This window comes from Capricornis sumatraensis, chromosome 11, assembly GCF_032405125.1.
Source record: "Capricornis sumatraensis isolate serow.1 chromosome 11, serow.2, whole genome shotgun sequence".
In the NCBI taxonomy this organism is placed as follows: domain Eukaryota; kingdom Metazoa; phylum Chordata; class Mammalia; order Artiodactyla; family Bovidae; genus Capricornis; species Capricornis sumatraensis.
The window spans coordinates 19,878,283-19,893,435 of NC_091079.1; the positions used below are offsets into that span (position 1 = coordinate 19,878,283).

Below are 15,153 nucleotides of genomic sequence, written 5' to 3' on the forward strand. Positions count from 1 at the left end.
GGAGCGCGGGGCGGCAAAGGGCCCGGCTTCACGCCGCCCCGCGTCCCCGCGCCGACACCGCGCTCGCCCGCCGCAGAGCCCGTGCGCATGCTCCGGCGGCCGCCCCCTCGGCGCAGCCCCGCACCTTCTTCCAGTATCCCTACCAGTCCTCCGCGGAGGACCGCACGCGGAGCCAACCCTCAGAGGATGCTACCCGCAGGCGTCCAACCTCCCTATCCACGAACCTCCTGCTCGGCCCCTCCCCTCAAGGCCCGTCCTCGGCCCTTTCCAGGCCCCGCCCCGGCCCCTCCTCAGCCCCGCCCCTAAAAGCCCCTCCTCTCACCGCCCCTTCCTTCAACCCCACCTCACCGGCCTTCCTTTCACCGCTCCTTCCTCGAGCCCCTTCCCTCCCCGCAAACCATGGACTTGCGCGACCCATCCCAAGCCGAGACCCACCTCCTCCCAGCCCCGCCCATCTCTCACGTCCATCTGGCCCCATCTCTTCCCGGGGCCAGACTTCCTGGCCCCGCCCCCCCCCAGCCGCTCTACCCGCCGATCGTCTCGTTGGTCGGCGCTCGGAAGCCGCAGGCCGGGCGCGAGAGGCGGAGCAGCAGCCCGAGGGCGGCGCGGTGGGCTAGTCTGGGCCTCCAGCTCGCCGCTGCGTCGTGGTCGCGCAGCTCAGCGGCCTGAGTGCTGGGCTATTGCTCTTTCCCGACCGGGTTCCGAGGACGGCGCCTCCCCGAGCGCAGGGCCCTGCACCCTGACTTGGGTTCCACGACGCCAGAGATAACGACCACCCAGCCCCGGCTCCTCACCGCATTTTCCCTTCCCGGCCTATTTAGGCCCTTCTTCCCCAAGGTTGTGGCGTCAGGGCTCCCGCGAGTTTCGGATGAGCCTATAACAATATTTAGAAATGGGACTCTGGAACCTGGGAGTACCGAAGAGACACCCTTAGGGCTCCCCGTCGCCGGCTTCTACATTCTTCTCAAGTTGAGGATCCCTTTCCTGTCCCCTTAAACTCACTACCGCCTGAGGTGTCATGACCCCCAGGCCAGGGGGCGAGTGGAGCTCCGCCCTGTCCCACCTGGCGCTGGGAGCAGTGTCTCTACACGCAGCCCTGAGCACTGCCCAGGTGAGTACATTGGGGTGGGGCAGGGGCGTAGCCTACTCCCAAATTCCTAGAGGGTGGTGGGAAGTTAGTGTGTGGGCCAGGCTTCCCTGAGACCCCCCCACACCCTCCCCTGCTTAAAGGGAGGTCCTGACCCTTTTTCCCCACATTTCCCTTCCCTTTGTTGACAGGCAAATCGAGGGGCCGCTGCTGGTTTCTTGCTCCAGGCCCTGGCCGCCGCCATCATGCTGGCTTCAGGGCTGGGCACGGATGAAGACTGTCTTGCTGGAGCCTGGGTGGCCACTGTCATTGGCCTGCCTCTTTTGGCATTCGATTTCCACTGGGTGAATGGGGACTGCTCCTCTGCCAACCTGCTTCTGGGAGGAGGCATGGTGCTGGCAGTGGCTGGTGACCACCTTGGTGCTGAGGGCCGCTCTGTGGCTGGTCAGGCAGTGGTGCTGGTGGTCGCAGTGACCATCCTCATTGTGGCCGTTTTCACAACCAACTCTTATGGAATGTGGGGGGGTGTGATGCTGGGTGCTGCAGGTCTTCTGAGCCGGCTGGAGGAGGACAGACTGCTGCTGCTGCTGCCGAAGGAGGACATCTGTCGCTGGGCCTTGGCAGGGGGCAGCTGGGCCTACCACCGGGCCTTGCACACACAGCGCCTACAGTGGGAGTGATGGCTGGAGACTACAAGGCAAAGCTTCTGCCCAGCTACCACCTTCCCGCTAGTGATAGACTCTCCTTCCTAAAGCCAGCTTTCTGCAGATTGACTATCTCCCTTTCTGGCTCAATGTGAAGGCTTGCCCAAAACCAAAATGAGGGGGACCGGGTCCCAGGCACGTTCTCAGGCTTGATTTTGGGCAGGCCATGGTTGTGGATCCAGAGAGAGGTCTCCAATAAACCTGAGGGATTTAGCAGGAATCTGGACTCTGCCTCTTCTTTAGCCAGATTGAGGAGTCCTGCAGTGAACTTCCTAAGGCTCCCAGGGCAGCAACTGGTTTTCCCGAGCAAAAGAAGGCAATGTGCAGGACCAACTCTGGGGGTCTCCTTCAACTTGGCCTGACGGCACTGTTGTTAGGAGGGCCCCTGGACTGAGAAGATACAGGAGCCCTTGCTCTCCTGGGACACGATGGAGTTATGAATATCCTTGCAAGGTCTGGCTGGTGGTCCTCTGAGGCAGTGGCCATCACTGGCCGCCGGCTGGGATGAAGGCAAACGAGGCCCACAGCTGGTCACAGAAATGTACATCCCCTCCCAGGGCTGACTCCACCTCTACTCGTTTGCCCTTCGGCCTGTACAAGGCAAGTCCTGATTTCCTAAGACCCTCGCTTTCCTTAGTAGACCGCACTGCAGCTCCGAACCCCGGGGTTAGGAGACGGGATTGGGCAGAGAGGGAGAGGTAGCTGGCAGTTTCTCGCTCCGATGAGCTAGGCTAGAGCCTCGCGCACTCAAGACTGGGTGTCTGGGGACAAAGGCGCAGAGACATGTAGACGTGGGAGTCCAAGGTTGCCCTCCTTGCCCCGGCACCCAAGGCGTGTGGTCCGGACCTGGCGTGGCAGGAAGCACCTTGCTCACCAGGTACTGTACGCCAGGACTTCCCCACCCGGGTGAGCACCCCTCTGCTAGTCGCCCGGGACCCCGCCCACCTTCTGCAGGGGCGGGTCCTCGCGCGCCTATTGGCTCTGGATGACTCGCTGTCTCGCCCGAGAGGCCCTCCCATTGGCCTCACGCAGCTCACGTGACTGGGAGAAAGAGGGGGCGTAGGCGGCGGTGGAAGGTGGGGGAGAGCGCAGCGAAAACAAAGATGGCGACCGCGCCGGGGTCGGTGGCCGCGGCGGCTGCGGGGCTACGCGCGGGCCAGACCCACTGAGGCGGCGCCGCAGGGAGCGGGGCTGCGGAGTCTCGGCGGCGGCGAGAGGCCAGAGGGAGCGCGCGGCGCCCCTAACCTCCAGCCGCGGGAGCGCGCCGGCACCCGCCCTCCGGGCCGGCCGGCCGCGATGTCCGGCGCCGAGGAGGCTGGCGGAGGCGGCCCGGCCGCGGGGCCAGCCGGCTCCGTGCCGGCCGGTGTCGGAGCCGGGGCCGGGGCCGGGGTCGGGGTCGGGGTCGGGGCCGGCCCCGGGGCGGCCGCGGGGCCGGCGGCAGCGGCGGCACTGGGTGAGGCGGCGGGGCCCGGGCTCCCAGACGAGGCGGGCCTGGCCGGCGCCCGGCAGCTGCAGGAGGCGGCGGGCGACCCCGACGCGCCGCCCAAGAAGCGGCTACGGGCGGCCGAGGCAGCCGAGGCGGCGGCAGCGGCGGCGGCGGCGGGCAGCGGGAAGCTGGAGGAGCGGCTCTACTCGGTTCTGTGCTGCACGGTCTGCCTGGACCTGCCCAAGGCCTCCGTGTACCAGGTAGGGCCGCCGGCCCGACCCCGACCCGGCTCGGCTCCAGCCCCGCCGCGGCCGGCCCCCCTGCACCGCGTCTCCTCGGAGGCCAGGCCGGAGCCCTGGGGCCCAGAAGTGGGACTCTGGCGCCTGTTCGGAAGCCCCTTTCTCGTTCTCTGGCAACTTTTTTGTTTCCTGTTCGGAACCCCCTTTTTTTCTCCTTTTTGTGACTGCTCTTATACCCTGATGGGAACCTCCTGTCTCCCACTTAGAGGCCCCTTCCCTTTCCCGCTTCCCCTGTTCTCTTCTCTTCAGCACTCCCCAGCCCACCTTCAAACTGACCCCAGAGAAAGCTGGCTACAGATGTGGGCTCCTCCCCACTTCCCGGCCTGCTCCCCGCAGCCCTGAGCTCCCTGGGCTCTAGGAGCCCCTGGTCTTGGCTCTTCCTCAGGAGTTCTTGTCACTTTCTTTGCAGACACCGCCCCCCCCCCCAAACTTGTCCTCATGCTCGTCCTGTATCCCTTTATCCTTTGCAGTGGAAAAATCCCCTTCCCCTTGTTATTTATTTCTGGAAAAACTTCGAGGAGGGAAGGGCTCACGTCCTTGCCTTCCCCCTCCCCTACCCTCACTCCTGGTATGAACTGCCTACCTCAAGCCCCACAGCCTGGGGCCCCTTCCCCAGCCCAGCCCAGGGCCTTCTGGACCTGCTTTGCCTCAGACTGGGCTCCTGCCCCATCCCTTGTCACCCACACCAGGCCTGGCTTCCTAGGCTACTGGCGCTCCCGGAGGTCTGTTGACTTTCTTTATATATGAAGAGGCAGCCTAGTGGCTGGACTCCAAGTCCTTAACCAGCTCAGGCCTACCAGAGAGGGTACTTGACCCTGGGGGATCCTGTTCATGAGCCACATAGCAACAGGGTCCCACTCTGGTCCCAGGGTCACTGGGCAGTGTTCTGCTCTCTCTGCTGTCTTTCCACGCCATCCCCCATCTCTGATTTCCCTCCCCCAACTGCTTTGAGGAACTCTTGTTACCTTTGTTTGCATTTACAGGAGCTGGACATGACTGATGAGGCCTTGTCCCCCTGCTTGCGCTCAAACTGGGGGCTGTGGTGAGAAGGTCGTTTTTGTGCTAAATAGTGCAGGGCTAGTGTGGATTGTCATTTCCCAGCCTCTGGATCTCCGGCTCCTTCCTGCTATGGCAGGAGGCTGCTTGGGACGACCCCAGTGTGCCTGGATGATGGAGAGAAGTGGGGAAGTGGATTGAGCTCCTTGGGAGAGGACACGGGTTTTCGACTCACCTTCCTGGGTTTTGGGAAGCTCCTGGCCAGAGGTCCTAGCTCACGGGTACCACAGGCCTCCTGGCTCAGTTCAAATGGGGGTAGTGCTTCTCATAACCCCCTCAAGGCTTCGGGATGCACCTGAGGACCTGTCCTTCCTCTTACCCTTTTTGGTTGCCCATGACCTTTTGATTCTTCAAGGACTTTTCCCTGGGCCTTAAGTGAGACACTGGAAAACCAAGTCAATGGTGTGGAGTCCCAGAGGAATTTGGGGGTGCCTTGTCTCTCCTCATGTGAGTGGGCTGGAGCTGGACCTGGCATGAGAACAGACCATGCAGTACCAGCTCTTGGTCCACTCAGCAGGGAGAGCTGCATTTCTGCCTCTGGCCAGAGCTGTTGGTGACCGGGCCTCAGCCTGGCTGGTTCAAACCGGCTCACACTGTGCCGAGAGCTGAGGTCTGGCCTGGCCTGGCTGGAGGCAGGCAGCTGAGCAGCTCTGATGAAGGGTGAAGGCGCTGCGGCCACGTGGGCTTTGGCCTTGCCCATGACCTCGTGGGCTCTGCTCAGTGCTTCCCCAGGAATGGGCCTGCTGAGCAAGGAGAGCCACGGATGGTGCCGGTGCAGGCTGTCTGCCCCACCTCCATCCTTCCCCAGTGACACCAGGCCTTGGCAGGGAGTGAATTTCATCTCATCTCAGGCTTGAGAAAGCTTTAGAGCATGTAGTCAGTGGGAGAGCCATTGACTCTGGAAAGTTAGTCAGAGCCCTGCAACAGGTCAGAACTCACTTTGGCTCCTCGAAGACTTGCTGTGGGATGGGGACCCCTGGTGTGGATGCCCAGCCGTACCCACACTGGAGCCTGGGGTGAGTGGGGCCCCGAGGGAAGGCTTCTTGGTTGCTCCTTGCTGCAAGTAGTATTCCAGGTCACCTTCACTGCCACCCTGGATGGGGTCATTGATGGGGGAGAGGTTGAAATGGACCTGGAGTCCTGTGCCATTTTCTCCTGGGAGGATCTGGGCAAGGATGGCATGGGTCCTGCATATACTGCCTTGAAATGAGTGGACGCAGAGCTCTCTGCATGTCCCTGGTTGGGGCCCACTGCTTGTCATGTCTTCCTGGCCTGGGTTCAGCCTCTCCACTTCTGCTGGCCATCTTGGTGAGTTACACTGATGGGCTGTCTGGTGTGCTCGCCTTTGATGTTGTGGTATATTTTGCTCTCTGTTGCTACGGGCAACATTTAGCCTGACCCCGCCAGGATACATGGCTTGGGGCCGGCACCAGCCATGCCATGCATCTGAGGGCTGTTGCAGTTGGTGCCCAGTTCTGGGGGTGAGAAGAAGAGCCAGTGACCGTGCTGAGCCCTCGTGCAGTGCCTGGTGCTGGGGTGACTGGGTGTCTCCATAGGCCTCTGGATGTGGCTGGGCACACAACTTGAGAGCTCGCTCTCTGGCCGCCAGCTCCTACCTCCATGCCTTTGGAGAAGTCTAGGTAGTGCCGAGAGCAGACACGGTGACATGCGTGGGCTTGGTCACCTGTCCCTGCTTGGAAACCCTTGCCCACACCCAGTCCGCCACACCACCTGGGTTGGGACTTTTGCTGTGGAGTCAGACCAGGGCGCTCATGCAACTGATTCTCAACATGGCCTTTGTTAGGTTGGGTCAGGTCGGGATTGCAGCAGATACAGCAGGTGCTGGCTTTGCCATTCTTATGTGGGTGTTAGATGCATCCTCGGTGCCTGGCCTGACAAGGTGTGCAGCAGCTTTCCAGGTTCTCGGATAGGCACAGCAGCGGGCAGCCAGGTGGGGGTAGGCGGCCAGGGGGACAGAGGATAGGAGCTCTGCGCTGGGCGCGGCGGGCAGCTCTGGGGCCCCAGGCACTGTGACCCGGCTCCTCTGCCATCTTCGGGGGAAACACAGCTTCAGCAGGTGGGCCTGGGGTGCTAACCCCTCAGCTGACCCCGACCCCCGTCCGGGCTCTCCCCCAGCCCTTCACGCAAGGCAGACCTGTCCCTGACCCCGCTGTCAGCAAAGGCCCTGAGCCGTAGACCAGCCTCTGGAGGACGGGCCCAAGAGGCTCTGCCACCCCAACTCGGTTCTCAGCCAGGAGAGCGCCTGTGCCCCCGTGAGGATGGAGGAGTTGGGGCCTCTGTCACGGGCTGTGGCGCCAGCTGGCCTGGTGCCTGGTCCACTGCCTCCGGCCTGAGCCCCCTCCAGCCCTTTCCTCTGGCGCCCCTTCAGCCTGGGGGCCCTCTCCAGTCCTTTCCCCTCCCACTCTCGCAGGCCCTGCTGAGGCAGCACCCCGGGCTGAGGCCATCCTCTCCCTGCTGTGGGATGCCTTTCCCACCCCACCTGCCCAGCTAGTGGCACCGTCAGCCCTGGGGGAGGGTTGAGGCCGTGCTGCTGTGCCTTCTGTCCCCATCAGGCCTCAGGTCAGCCCAGGGCCTCGGCTATCTGGTGGGCAGTCGTGTGGGTGAAAGGCCTGAGGCAGGGGTGGCTCCATCTCTGCCCGGGTCCTGGCCAGCATGGGCACCTGCCTTGGGGATCCTGTGAGTGCCCCGCCTCAGCGCCTGTTGACCTGCCCGGTGCTGCAGACTCTCTTCGTGGTGATGCTCAGGGGTCTCCCGTGGGGCTCCCCACCTGTGTGCCTGGGGGTCCTCTTCCCTAGTGCCGAAACTGCCAGCTCCCGCTTTGAGAACCTGTCTGCTTAGCCGTCCACACCAGGGGAAGAGCCAGTCTGTGGCCACGAGAAGTTGTGTTTGCTTGAGCTGGCTGTCACTTGAGTTAACATTTGGTCCAGGCAGCACTCCTGGTCCCTGCCCAGGTCCCCGAGCCTTGGGGTGGGGGGTCAGGGGCTGCTGGCCCAGAGCTTCAGCCCTGAAACCTGGGGGAAGGTTGGAGTCCTGGCTTGCCCTGAGACGCCTTCTGCGTCCTGATGAAAGAGGTCAAGGAGACAATGGACAGAGGGTGCAGGGGTGTGCCATGAGGCCCTACTGGGCCAGGTGACGGGGGGTAGGGGGGGTGCAGCTCCAGCTGGGCTGAGGGGCACTTAGATAGTTGGTGCCTCCACTGTGCTTGGAGGGCGGGCTGGTCCCGTGAGTCTGGGTTCTGAGCCTCCCTTTACTGGTAAGCAGTGGCGTTTAGGGGGCACCCCAGGGTTTGAGGGGACCATGCACTCCAGGCTATAAGGCCTACTGATCAAGGACTTGATCAAGTACTGAGGGCACTTTGTAAGACCTGCTTTTGTCCCAAGGCCCAGGGCTTTTCCTCAGGAGTGCAGACACGGCCTCCAGCTCCCCTAGGGAAAAGTGGTTCAAGAAGAGGCCTGACCTGCACGGCCTGGGTGCACTGGCCAGGTGATGACCTCGGGAGCAGGTGTGAATGCCCCCATCAGGGCTGTTGCAGAGGGACGTGGCTAGAGAACCCAGTGGGAGGGAGGGCCTTTGTTGAGGCAGGCTTGTGCCTGGAGCCTTTCCTGACGCTCCTGGGCAAGGGTGTGCTGAGGCCTGCTGGTGGTGGCAGTTAGTTCTGTGCCCTCGTGTGGTCCTGTCATACCTCTGCTGCACATGGCAAAACCAGCTTGTTCTCATTGCAGTTTTTTTCTTTTTTTGTGGTGGGGGCGGCGTGACATAAGCTTGTGGGATCTAGTTCCCCGACCAGGGATCAAACCACTGGATCTCCAGGGAAGTCCCTTTGCCTTATGTGCTTGAGAAAATTGAGGCCCAGAAAGGGAGATGACCGGTCTGTGGTCATCCTGCCAGTGGCCTGTGGGGTCTGATCAGCCTGGAGCCCCCTCCCCAATCCTTCCTGTCTCTCAGGTCTTCCTGGCAGGTAGTGGGCAAGCAGCCCAGGCTGGGTGTGGCAGGAGCTGCTCCATGGCGGGCCCAGGCTCTCAGGGGCTTGGCCCTGGCAGTTGTGTGGGTCACTCTGGCCTGCCCTGTCTGGTGCTGTCCATCAGAGTCTTGGCACACAGCCAGTGCTGGGTTGAGCCCTCTGAAGCCCAACTTCTGGCTGGGCAAGAGGCCTGCTGCCTTGGCCAGGCCTGTGTGCAGAGTCGGGTCTTGCTTGGGGGTCCAGGAGGTCCTGGATGTGGGGAGGGCTCGAGTGTGGTGACTGCAGACAGGCCCGCAGGTGGGTCACCTGTTGTCTGCCCAGAGAGTGTCCCTTGGGTGGCCGATAAGCAACTAGCTGTGGATACTTGCTTGTCCCTCAGCCCAGCCAGCAGCACTGCTTCACTGTGTTCCATCTGAGAACTGAGCTCTTAGGGCTGGAGGGGCCGTCACCATGTCTCCCCAGAGGCCAGGAGAGGGCTGGTGCTTGTGTTAGGTCTGGAGGCTCCGGGGGGCTGGACGGGAGCTGGCCTGGAACAGGGTTGTGCCTGCAACCCCTGGGTTCCGAGGGGAGGCCTGCAGGTCACCCCGTCTGCTCCCGAACAGTGGGCTTTCGGGGCAGGGCCAGGAGTGAGCAGTCACACACCGGGCAGCCTTGTGTCCTTCCCGAGGCCCCCAGACCCCATCCCACATCTCTTGCTCTCAGGCCCACACATTGGCTGGGCCACCAAGGACCAGAAAAGGCAGCTGGGCCAGGCCCAGCACCAGCTGCTGCTCTCCACCCAGACCCTTGGGCCCTGCCTGAGGGCATCTATAACTAGCGTTGGCCACACAAAGTAGTATGGGGTCCCAGGACCTGGGGTCCCAGCGTCCGGCCCGGCTCCCTCCCTGGGGTGCTGGGCAGGTGTGGTGCTGCCTTGCCTGGCACTTCCTCCCGTGAGTCAGTGGTCAGGTTAGCAGGTCCTGCTCGCCTCTCTGCCTCTGGAGGCCACAGCGACCCTCTCTGTGGATGTGGCTTGGTGCAGCCAGGCCCTCGGGCCCACCCGCACGGGGGCTTGGAGAACACACCCAATCTGGGTGGGCGGCAGCAGCCTGTGGTGCCTGGTCCCCCACCATCCACTCAGATCTCTCTGGCTTCTCCACAACTTGGGGCGTGGACGGGACAGATTCCTTTTCTGCCCTGACTGTTCTTGGCACCAGTCTCACCCCCACCCTCTGCCAGCCCACATGTCCAGAGCAGACCCTGCCAGGCTCCCCCCTCATCTCGCACACTTTAACCTTTCACCTGACTTAGAAATTGAGATTTGAGTGCAACTGATCTAGGGCGCTTGTGTGGACCTGAATTCTGTGTCTGAGGCCTTTGTCTCTGGCCCCCAGTCAGCCCTCAGCACGTAGTCCCCTCACCCACTAGACTCCAAGCATGGCCTGCCAGTGCTGAGAGCTCACTCGGCCTCCTGCAACCCTCAGCTCCGTGCCCGGACCCTGGGCCGGTGGGATGGAGGCTGGTGTTCATTGAGGACCCACCTTTTGCGGGCCTGGCCTGGCAGTAGCCCCGGTTGTCTCAACTGCATTGCATCCCACTTGCAGAAGGGTCCTGGGCCCCAGGGGAGCTGGTGGGCGCACCGTCCGCCTGCTCATCCTCTGCCCTGGGCGTCTCGCATGGGAGGTGGGTCCCCAGAGTGGGGCACCACACTCCCTCCCAGGCTCAGCGACCACCCAGTGTGCCCCAGAGGATATGGCTCGTCTGTTTCTGCACCTCTGATTTCCTTGTGGGCCTCTTCTACCCCAACCCTGTGAGTCCCTGCAGACCCGAGCCCACAGCCCGTGTGTGTCAGTGGTACGAAGTGGGTGCTCTGGGATTGTGTGGAGTACCCTCCCTCAGTAAGGGAGCTGAGCCGGCAGCCTGCTGTCCACACACCAGTCCCCCAGGCTGGAGGGGAGGTGGACAACCGCAGCGTTTGGGCCTTGGATCCACAGGCTCAGAAAGGGAGGGGCCGGCTCCAAGGCTGAAAGACAGCAACCGCCTGCAGACACGCACTGCCCCTGAGCCCAGCCCAGGCCAAGGGCCTCCCCATCTCCCCAGGCTGTGCTGCCAGCCATCAAGAAAGACGCTGGCGGGAACCCGCCCCTCAGGGGGGACTTGCCTTGCCACCTGTGCCAGCCCAGGAGGCCAGTGTGGTGGGGCATGGGTGAGGGTGCACCTGCCGAGGGTGGGAAGCTCACCGAGAGCACGTGTCCTCCAGGCGTCCCTGAGTCAGGCTCTGCTGGCGGCAAGGGCCACCTCGAGACCCGTCCTCCCCCGGGGCCGTGCGGACTCCGGAGGCCAGCCCTGTGCTTGTCAGACCACTGCCTGCCCGCGGCCCCTGCAGCTGCAGCCCCGGGAGGGGCCGGCCGCGGGGCGGGTGCACCTCTGCCTGGTCCCGCAGGTCCATGAGCTTCATCTCCCTTTCCTTCTCCGCAGTGTACTAACGGTCACTTGATGTGCGCTGGCTGTTTTATCCACCTACTAGCAGATGCCCGGCTGAAGGAGGAGCAGGCCACGTGCCCCAACTGTCGTTGCGAGATCAGTAAGAGCCTCTGCTGCCGCAACCTGGCCGTGGAGAAGGCCGTGAGCGAGCTGCCCTCAGAGTGTGGCTTCTGCCTGTGCCAGTTCCCCCGCTCCATCCTGGAGAGGCACCAGAAAGAGGAGTGCCAGGACAGGTGAGTGTCTGGACTGGCTGGCCCGCCCTCCTCCAGGCCCTGGCAGGGCGGAGTCAGCGGGAAGCTGCTGGGGCAGGCAGGAGGCCCCACAGACAGGGCTTAGATCCACACCTGGCAGCTCTGGAGTCACCCTGGCCCTCTAGAGTTCCTCGTGGTCGTGTGGTGACTTCTTCCTTGGAGCCTGTCCTTGGTGGTCCTGGGCCGGTAGAGTATGCCCAGCCCAAGGGCTCTGGGATCGTGGCATGAGGGGGCACTGGCTCTGCAATCCCCTAGGATTGCGGAGGGATCCCCTAGGATCTCTCCAGGCCACTGAGCCTCCCTGGAGCGGAGCCATGCAGGGCTCAGGACTAAAGTGGGGGGCCCACCCCGGTGGGTATAGGTGGTGTGAACACCCACAATTCACACATGCCCTGCTTCTTCCCAGGCCCTCCTGAGCTCTCACCCCTTCTTGGGGCTGGCACATGGGGTGTTTGTCCTTCAGGGAGCAGTTTGCGTGAGCATGGCTGGGTGGAGGCGCCCCTTGGGAGGACCCCTGGCATGGCCACCTTGCGTGGGCAGGATGTGACTGCAGTGCTCACCGCCTCCCCAGGGTGACGCAGTGCAAGTACAAGCGCATCGGCTGCCCGTGGCACGGCCCTTTCCACGAGCTGACGGTGCATGAGGCCGCGTGTGCCCACCCAACCAAGACAGGCAACGAGCTGATGGAGATCCTGGATGAGATGGACCAAAGCCACCGCAAGGAGATGCAGCTCTATAACAGCATCTTCAGTCTGCTCAGCTTCGAAAAGATCGGCTACACAGGTGAGGCGCCCTGCCGCCTGCTGCACCCAACACGGGCTGGGGCGGGGCCAGCAGCCAGGAGCCGGGGCCGATGCACCCGGTGGCCAGGCTCTGAACGAGCTCCTGGGGCCTGGGAGGATGCCTCGGGGAAGAGGGCTGGAGGCCGAGCAAGGGGGCCGGGCAGGACCCTGGGGGCCCCTGCATGGCTCTGCAGAGACCCCTCTCCCTGGGGTCCCCACCCTGGTCCCGTGACCCCGACAAAGTGGTGTCCTCACTGCAGGGGACTGCACAGCTTGGGACCGGTGGAGTCTCACTGGAAGGTGGGTGTGTCTGGGGGGCTCCAGGAGCTGAGGGCCTGCCCTGCGGAGCCAGGGGCAAGAAGAGCAGTCATCACGTCGGGTCCTGCCGAAAGGCAGTTACTGCAGTGACCGCGGGCTTCCTGGGGCCAGTGAGAAGATGGGCAGGGCTGGGGCTCCAGAGTGAGCTGAGGGGGCCCAACTCAAACCGCAGAGCTGGGAGTGGACGCCAAGGGATGGGCAGGCTGGACTGCGCCCAGGCCCGCTGGATCTTCTGGGCTCTCCCGGTCACCACCACTGCGTTTGGACACTCTGGGGAGCAGGAGTCAGGCCAGAGCTCGCTCTAGACAGAGGATGGCAGGAAGCCTGTGCTCGCTGGAGCTCACGCCCGGCGGCCAGCTCCAGGTCAAGGGCAGTCAGGCAGCAGTCAGACCGTGCTGCCTGGGCCGGACCTGGCTCCATGCGGGCCTGCGGAGGCCCAGGGAGCCAAGGGCCTGGCGTCGGCAGCAGAAGGCCGTGGCTCTGGTTAGTCGTAGCCTCGGCTGCCGTGGTGGGCACCGTGTCCCAGACCACCCAGCCTGGAGAGTCCCTGTGGACCGAAGCATCGTGACTGCGGCAGTGGCCGGGAAGGGAGGATTGGCCGCCTCTGCAGAGGAACTTGCCGGCCAGGGGCCACGGGCTCTGCTGCAAGGACTGTGTGGCAGCAGTCACCACTGATCAAGGGGCCCTTCGGCCAGCCGGCAGAGCCAGGACTGGGCCCTCAGTGGGGCTGAGCCTTGAGACCCAGTGTGGGCTCGGGGGCCACATGCCAGCCCAGCCACCGGCTTTTCTGGCAGCTCTGTATCGGAACCAATAAAGTGCACTTTTTCACAGAACTGCATCCTGTCTGTGTGTCTGCTTACCCCAGCCCCCCTGGGGTGGGGCCACTCCCTCTGCGGGGCCCCGGGGGGGAGAGGAGGGGCCAGTGGGGGTCCGGCCACGCCGGCCACTCTCCCCTCGAAGCCTCTGGGTTCCCTGCCGCTAACGAGTGTCACTTCTGTTTGTAGTTGTTCCCCCAAAGCTTGCGTGCGCCTTCGTTTGCCCTAATGGGTTTGATTTGCCTTGTGACAAGTAGAGCTGCTGTGTCCGGGTAAGTTGCCTTCCTCCCTGGCCGAGCCCTTCTCCTCGGCCGGCCGGGAAGGCGCCACCCTGGCCCTGCCCCCTCTGACCGCCGGCCCCGGCCTGTCTGTCTCCACAGAGGTCCAGTTCCGGCCGTACCGCACAGACGACTTCATCACGCGTCTGTACTATGAGACACCTCGGTTCACAGTGCTGAACCAGACGTGGGTCCTGAAGGCACGCGTGAACGACTCGGAGCGCAACCCCAACCTTTCGTGCAAGCGCACCCTCTCCTTCCAGCTCCTGCTCAAGAGCAAGGTCACTGCACCCCTGGAGTGCTCCTTCCTGCTGCTCAAGGGCCCGTATGACGACGTGAAGATCAGCCCCGTCATCTACCACTTCGTGTTCACCAACGAGAGCAACGAGACGGACTACGTGCCGCTGCCCATCGTTGACTCCGTGGAGTGCAACAAGCTGCTGGCCGCCAAGAACATCAACCTGCGGCTCTTCCTGTTCCAGATTCAGAAGTAGGCGGCCCCACCCACGCCTGCTGCCACGGCTGCACCGCGCCCTTGCCCATCTCAGCAGAGAAGGGATGGAAGCGAACCCTGGGACGTCTGCATGTGTGTGCGAAGGTGGGAGCCCCCTCGCCCTCTGCCCCACCTCCCCTGTCCTGGGCGCTGGAGGCTGGGCCCCCGAAGAGGAGACGCTGCTCGGGGACCCGAGGGGTGTGGCGTGGCTCAGCAGCCTGGCCCCAGCCCCAGCGTGCAGTGGGCCCCATGCCTGCTCTGGGCTGCACACCGGACCACCTACAGCTCCTGGGCCGGGCTCGGGGGCACTGACCACAGACAGCATATTTGATTGCAATTAAAAAGGCACCCTTGTTTCCTACTTTCTGTTTTGTTCAAGAGGAAGGTGTGGCTATAGTTGAACAGGATGGGGTCTTCAGTTTGGCCAGGGTCAGAGCCCATCCCTCAGGAGAGACTTGGAGTCGCCGCCCCCTCTGTCGTAGGCCTGGGGGAGCAAGCGGTCAGTTTCCCCAGCACACCCACCCCCAGCTGCTCTAGGGAGGCAAGACTTAGCCACAGGGCTCAGCAGGCTCTTCGGAATGCAGGGTGATTTTCTGTTTCTTCCCAGGAAAATAAACCCTTTACAGGCTCTTGTCTAAGTTACATAAATTTAGCAAAAGAGACTCTATCTTCTGTATTCAGTCTCAAGGACTCAGTGTCTCCAGGCCATGAGGAGTTTCGGGGTGTGCTGGCAGTGAGCAGGCCTGGCTGGCTGAGGGTCTGAGTGGTCCAGCTGCCCCCAGACTGCTCTCAGGGACCATCCACTGGTCCTGCATCCAGTGGAAGTCAGCGCTGGGCAGGGTGGTTCCTCCCCCAGGAAGGTGGTTCCTCCCCAGGGAGGTGGTTCCTCCCCTAGAGAGGTGGCTCCCTGGAGGTGCAGGCCTGTGGGCCTCACTTGAGGAGGAGCCCTGCCTGGGACCCCGAGGCCTGTTCGTGAAGGGGGTACGGGCCCTGCTGAGACCAGGCTCCCCGCACTCACGGCTTCAGTACCAAAGAGCTGGTTCCCTCCCCGCAGGCCAGCCCACTTGGGCCTGGAGCAGCGCCTGCTGGCCTGGCCCCCACTGCAGGCTTGGTGGGCAGGGCTACCCTGGCCTGTCTCTGGGGGCTGCTCTCTCCTGGCCCTCTGGTGGGAGCTGAGCAGAGAGGTGAAGGAGCCATGG

At 63.3% G+C, this 15,153-nt stretch overlaps 1 protein-coding gene across 3 annotated transcripts; it reads left to right on the forward strand.

The window, feature by feature from the left end:
• The first annotated feature begins 584 nt into the window (after nucleotides 1–584).
• On the forward strand, nucleotides 585–14,455 carry ZFTRAF1 (zinc finger TRAF-type containing 1). Of its 3 annotated transcripts, XM_068984136.1 has the most exons (5): nucleotides 585–1,111; nucleotides 1,279–1,431; nucleotides 11,012–11,250; nucleotides 11,840–12,051; nucleotides 13,564–14,455. In XM_068984136.1, exons 1-5 carry the CDS (start codon nucleotides 1,019–1,021, stop codon nucleotides 13,953–13,955), a joined length of 1,089 nt encoding a protein of 362 aa, XP_068840237.1. In that variant the 5' UTR covers nucleotides 585–1,018; the 3' UTR covers nucleotides 13,956–14,455. The 3 variants fall into 3 exon arrangements, with proteins under 3 accessions (XP_068840237.1, XP_068840238.1, XP_068840236.1); XM_068984137.1 differs by lacking the exon at nucleotides 1,279–1,431; XM_068984135.1 differs by lacking the exons at nucleotides 585–1,111; nucleotides 1,279–1,431 and adding an exon at nucleotides 3,088–3,477.
• Nucleotides 14,456–15,153: the final 698 nt, after the last annotated feature.